This window comes from Epinephelus lanceolatus, chromosome 3 (genome assembly GCF_041903045.1).
Source record: "Epinephelus lanceolatus isolate andai-2023 chromosome 3, ASM4190304v1, whole genome shotgun sequence".
NCBI lineage: Eukaryota > Metazoa > Chordata > Actinopteri > Perciformes > Serranidae > Epinephelus > Epinephelus lanceolatus.
In genome coordinates, this window is record NC_135736.1 from 11,529,964 (window position 1) to 11,536,420 (window position 6,457).

Genomic DNA, 6,457 nt, shown 5'->3' on the forward strand with positions numbered 1-6,457 from the left:
TGTAATTCCAGTCAGAGGAATTAGGTGGGGTTAGCCTTGGGGCATCGCATGGACACTCCTAGACAAGCATTGTGCCGTCTGTCTGCTCCCCATGCATCTGAGGTTAAAGCACTCCTTACCTACACATGTTACCACTTCACAAAGCTCTACAGGCACAGGGAACAGTACAGCATATATCTGTACATCTGTACCTGTCCAGTTTGTTGTATGATTCCAGCAGCAGGAAGGAAGCTGGGAGGGGGCAGCAAAGATTCCCTGACTTGTTGACCTCTGTCAGCAGGCACAGTGCTGGTGAATACCACCAACATATGGAAGAACACCTGCACCCATACAAATCATATCAAAGGTATCCCAGTGCTGTGTGATACATGTTATCCTAGGTAAATATGTCTTCAGGTCAGTGTGGGTGAAATCAGAAGTGAAACAACTATAGGCCTATAGTTTGTCAGGTTGCCTGTTTGGTTTCCGTAGTCTTTGCTTTGCAAGAATGAATGCCCTAGAGCTGCTTTGCGCATAATAAGAGGTGTGAAAAGTTAACATATGTATGTCCCTAAATAGATTACTGCACAAACACTGTTTAAACAAGCTAAAAATAATTGCCCCGTCATATCGCACTCATGTTGAGTCAGATCTACAGTATTCATGTTTTAGATTTGTTTGTGCAGTGGCAATACTCCAGCAATTGTGCTTGCAGAATTACAAACCAGATCAAGAACTTTATTTCACATTTGTCAGTTTTTTGAATCTATGGCATTTATAATAATCACACCACAAAGCAGTGTTTTTAAATGAATGATGTTAAGTAAATATATCTCTACGTCCCATAGCAGTACTACAATGTCTTTTTCAGTCCTCGGTAATGTCGGGAAACACACAAACTTTAATTGAATTAACAGTCTGTTGAGTTTGTACTGTTTGCAGAATGTACAGCTCCCAGGGAACAACATTTTAGCCAGCTGAATGCGGTCTTTCTCTGTTTCATTTGGGAACAGTGTGGACAGCAAGTCAAGGCAAGGCAATGGCCAGTCTCACCCACGGGTTGACAGAATAAGAAAAAAAGAAAAACTGAGTTCTCAGGTTTTAAATAAAAGGCACACTGTGAGGTGCCTGATCCGTCCTGAGACATATAGAGCTTGTAGAGGAACGCTGTATCTAGGCCAATGCCATTACCAGATGTGAGACAAGGGGGCCGACTTCCTGTGGTGCTTCTTCAAGAACTGTTCTTCCATTCAAACAACCTCAGCTACATGAAAAGAAACACACACGCTTAAATGAGTGCACACACAGTAAAAACAAACCAAGACCTCTTCAGAATCCTTTAAGACAACATTTTTTATTTCTTTTATGAAAAGAAAGGTAAAGTTTGCTTTTACTTGTTACAAAACAGATATAATTTACAATACAGAAGATATGAAAAGTCTTCAGAAATACAAAAAGTTCACTACATGAATTACAGTACAAAAAAGCACACTACCACATTCATCAATTAAGGTCTGGAAAGACTGCACTTAAAAAAACACACATCCGTATAAAAAGACTGATGTCAAACTCATTTCATAATAACAAAAAATCAGTACCTCAAACTAAAACGGAAATATTCTGCTGACATGATGGATGGTGAAGGGATGTATTGGAATAATTGCACTCATTCCGCATGATTTAGCTTAAAAGTGCAGGCACATTCTTGCCCTTAAAAGTCCTGCAGCTAGATAATGGTGATTTACGACACCTACAACTTAATCTGAAATCTCTGACGTAATAATTTATTAGGCTTATACTTACAAGTGATGCAACTGCAGCTGATCTGGTTTTCCGTTAAAATATCACCATGTTATGGGGAAAAGGCCTTTTTTTGGTAACATCTGTCAGTTAATCACATTACATGTTGACATTTTGTTGTTGCAGTTTTCCTGCAGATGTCAGACTGACATTTGAAATAAAGTTGGACACCAAACCCCAACAACTTTCCATTTGGCATCAGATAAGTTAACCATCTGTCATTTCAAAACAGTCGGGGGATTTTAATGTTGCGTCTCCCTCCCACAGCTATACCACAGCATTCTTCACCGAGCTGAAAGAACAGTTAAGAGTGAGCACCACCTCTCCCTTTCCTGTTATCTTTCAGTTTCCCTGTTACCCTCCCTGCATCACGTACACAAATATGTGTGTGTGGCAGGGGTCCATACGAATTTATCTGAACAAATCTAGCACACCATGGGCCTTCGAACCAGCGAAATCCAGGTGTCTGGAGATGAACAGATTACACATATTTATATTGTGTTTGTGCTATATTTAAGGCACTTCAATAAGAAACTGAAAAAAAGGTCAAAGCCAACCACACTCATTCACCATCAACCCAGAAAAGGTTGCATTTACATTTTTTTTTTTCAGTCACGAGTCTTTGGGGTTTACAGAAGTTTCCTTCCAAACTACAGAACCACAAGAAAACTGAATCCAAGCTGCTTCTCTATTCATTGTGATATTTCAGTGCAAATTAGTTAAGGAGACTCATCACTAGCATCTACTCATAAAAGAGTCTGATTTCTTGTTCACATTTGAGTGGCATCTTTTTGTTTTGTAATCATCTCACAAAGTTCTGCACCACTTCTGACTCGTCAAGGTGAGACATTTGTCTAAACATGATTCTCTTGTGCCTTCGTAATATTTCATACAAACTCTGATTCTGGCTATGCTCCAAATTGGAGAATACCAGAACTGCTTCTTCTCCAAAGAATATGTGCTACATGTCCTCTGTTCAGTGGGAAACCCATTCACACACGTATGGACTCAATCAATCAATCAGTCTAAGTCCTTATGACTTGAAGAGTTTAGGGTAAAATGCCTTAATAGGAGACGGGGTGATAACGTTTCCAGAGGAAATGGTCGTCTCCGGTCCCCCCTCTAGCTTCTGGGACGCCACCTCAGTTTTACTGAAACTGCACTCCAGGAATGGCATCCCAATCTTCTTCACCTGGCCATCTCTGGTCATCAGACAAGGCCGACAGAGCAGCCTGAGAATGGCTCTCCTCATGTCCTTACTGGTCAGAGTGTAGATGATGGGGTTGAGGAGTGAGTTGACCATAGCTACTCCCAGGAAGTAATCGGCCTTGTAGAGCAGGCGACAACTGCGGGTGGGGCAGAAAAAATCCAGGAGGAGGAGTACGAAGAGGGGCAGCCAACAGGCAATGAAGACACCGACCACGATGGTGACAGTCTTGAGGAGGGCGATGTACTTCTGCGACTTCCTTGCCAAGCCTTTCCTCATGCTGCCCGACAGGCCCAGCCGCTGGCGCTGCGTGTTGGTGCGGACAATTCGAAACACTCTGACATAAAGGACGACGATGGCCAGGAGCACTGCGCTAAACACAGACACGCAGAAGAGGATGTAGCTCTTGGAATAAAGTGGGAGGACTGTTGAACACTGGTCCAGTCTGTGGATGCAGTTCCACCCCAAAATTGGGAGGACCCCCAGAAACCCTGCCAGGGCCCAGCTTGCACCAATCAGTGCCAACATCCGTCCCTTCTTTGCCCCGTGGTATGGCCTCATAGTCACCATAGTAACATGGCGTTCAATTGCAATGGCCAGCAAACTAATTATAGAGGCTGCCAGAGTGATGAAGACCCCTCCCTCCCTGAGGAACCATAGCAACGGAGTCAGTTTCAAAGTATTAGGTCCGGACATGATGATGTTGGCCATGTATGTAATCCCAGCCAGCAGATCGGATAGAGTCAGGTTGCCCAGCAGGTAATACATGGGCAGGTGGAACTTTTTGTTCCTCCATATGGCGATGAGAACCACAGCGTTCTCCAGGACGATGAGGAGACAAACCACCAGGAACGCAATGCCTTCAGGTTTGAGTCCTTCGCGGTAGCGGTCTTTCTGCAGCTTGCCGGTGTAGTTGTAATGCTCCACAAGGACAGAAATGTCCTGGTACTCCCAGAAAAACTGCAAGTAGCCTGGAGAGGAGGGTGTGGGGGAGGTGGGGAGTATGGATGTAGAGGAGGGAGTCCCTGCATGAGCAGAACTTGAAGCCTCCATGCTTTTTATTGCTTTCCTTCTATTCTGCTTACAGTTGATGGCTATAAAGTCATATTTGTTGACATGTTTTTTGTTGCAGTCGGAGCTGTGAAGAATTTGTCCAAAGAAGATACACAAAAAAGATGTCTGAGCTCCTTCAGTTAAGAAAGGGATTATGAAGTTGATACAGTGTAATCCACCAGGATCCCCAGATGTTTTCTTTTCTGCCAGAAGACGGTGCTCTTGAGCTCCGCTTGTCCTGGTTTAGAGGGTCCAGACGCTGCAGACAGACATGAAAAAAGCATGAAAAATGATGGAAAGAGTGAATGCAGAATGAATAAAAACTGAAATCACAATCCTTAATAGATTAACTTGAAATCAAACTCTTAAATTAAAGTTAACATTCATACATTTTCAAAGGACTAGGTTATGTTACACTGACATTTAAGACATTTAGCCACAAAAATGTAATGAGTCAAAACACATGAATCATAAATCCACAGACAAGCAAAGCGTAGGTGTAGTTAAGTTGAATGCACATGTATATACATTTCCTGTAACGCTTGAGTGTAAATTGTGATGATAGGAAATTTAAATTACAGCATAAACCTCATGACATCCACTAAAACAGATGAGCGATTATTTCTTTTTGCGTTTGCAGGGTATGAATGTGATACTAAATACTGAAAGCACAGAGGGATCTTTTTAAGGTCAAACATTTAGTCCTTCCAGTCTTGTTTAGTGTGCATCAGTCACTGTAAGGTTGTTAGACAAGAACCATCACAACATGTGCACTTAATTTGGCACACATGTTGCTGCACCCCTGCCAGCCCCCACCCCAGCATCACCATTCCACTTTCACAGTATAGATGAGGTGTGTTTGAAGTCTCCCACCCACACATGCAAATACGCTTAAACATCACATCCAACGTCTGCAACATTTGCAAACTATGATCACAAATATGCTGAAGGTTGTGGTTGAATTATTTTAGCTTTCATTGTTAATGGTAAAAACAATCAGGGGTGATTAGGGTTGCATTCCTGTGAGTCTCTGTCGCGTGAGGGAATGTTTTTCTCGCCTCTTGAGTCATATGTGAACATTTAACAAATGGTCTAGAGACATAAACCCATTCAATCTGCTGCCAAGAATGTAGGAAATTAATATAATTTGTCCATGTTGGCCCAAATGCTGAGTATTGAGTCCCTCGATGGGAGAGAATGACCATGGAAAAAATATGAATGAGATCATGAATGAATACCAGTATCTTAATGTCAGTTATCTACGAAGAGGTGTGACTGAGAGAATACATATGTTATAATCACAAGAATAAAAATTTGTGTTTATAATAATGACAAGACAAAAAAACTCAGACAAAAACTGTTTTAAAACATTTTAAAATGAAACAAATCTTTTTTGGTTGTTGTTTTTTTCACCATTGTTGCTTATAGTACAATCTCCTGTACGTTTTAGAAGTCTTACTTTTCTTCAGGTGTTAACAGTGTCATAAAGCAAGAGATTAATTTAAACATTGCAGTAATAAATCTTATTTCAAACAAATCACAAGCAATCCTTTGATTATTGACGAGATTATAATTGTGTTTCTCTTATCATTCTGTTCTGTTTAAACACAGCACAAATGCAATCGTATAAAAATGATCATGTGCCACATATTGCATCAGAATAGAAAGAATCACAAAGAAATTACCTTAAAAATTAATGTAGCGTTGCTCTTATCCTGCACTTCATCTGCTTTCCAGTGAGGAGAATCCAAACACGAGCACCAAGTGACTCACAGTCAAACTGACAAGGCAGAGGGAGTGAAGTGAGACCTTAGTTGAAACATGCAACAGCTAAAGGGGGTTGGTCTTAACCCAAACTCTCTCACTCCCCCTCACATTCTCTCTCTCTTCCCTCTCTCTTCCCTCCCTCTCTCTCTCACTCTTATGCATGCATTAACACACAGTTGTGTGCATGCAAACACATGTAGAAAAAAAATATGTCTCCTGGCCGCACACCATAAAATCTCTTCTTGATGATTAACCGATGAGAAGGAGCTGGAACCATCAAAATATTAAGACCTCAGTGAGGCCTGTCAGTGTAAGCAGCACCTCTGATTACACAGCCACAACTGTTGCAGCCGTGAGATTTGTTCACATTTCAGAATTCACAGTGTATATACACTGTATCTTTCTGATATCGTCATGAAGGCTCATCTCTGTGTACAATGATACTATGATGACGGCAAGAGAAACTTGCTCACACAGGCCCCATCCTTAAAAATTCCCTAAAATCAGGTACATGTGATATCTACAAGGGCATAAAAAACTTAGGCCAAAAGAATTTGAGTATCATTCATTTCCTGCATTCTGATGAATTTCTATGCACCAATTTGGGCCTTTTCTGCACAAATGTCTGTATTTTTGCTACTTTCACATTTT

General features: G+C 41.3%; 1 protein-coding gene across 1 annotated transcript; it reads right to left on the reverse strand.

Annotated features, from left to right (window-relative positions):
* Positions 1-1,314: 1,314 nt before the first annotated feature.
* s1pr5b (sphingosine-1-phosphate receptor 5b) lies at positions 1,315-5,842 on the reverse strand. The gene is made up of 2 exons (XM_033623185.2): positions 5,725-5,842; positions 1,315-4,298 (listed from the first exon to the last, which is right to left on the reverse strand). The coding sequence occupies exon 2, from the start codon at positions 4,037-4,039 to the stop codon at positions 2,813-2,815; it is 1,227 nt and encodes a 408-aa protein (XP_033479076.2). The 5' UTR covers positions 4,040-4,298; positions 5,725-5,842; the 3' UTR covers positions 1,315-2,812.
* Positions 5,843-6,457: the final 615 nt, after the last annotated feature.

What these genes read in the sequence shown, in the direction of transcription:
- s1pr5b (XM_033623185.2), bottom strand. Translation starts at nt 4,039, where the DNA reads ATGGAGGCTTCAAGTTCTGCTCATGCAGGGACTCCCTCCTCTACATCC.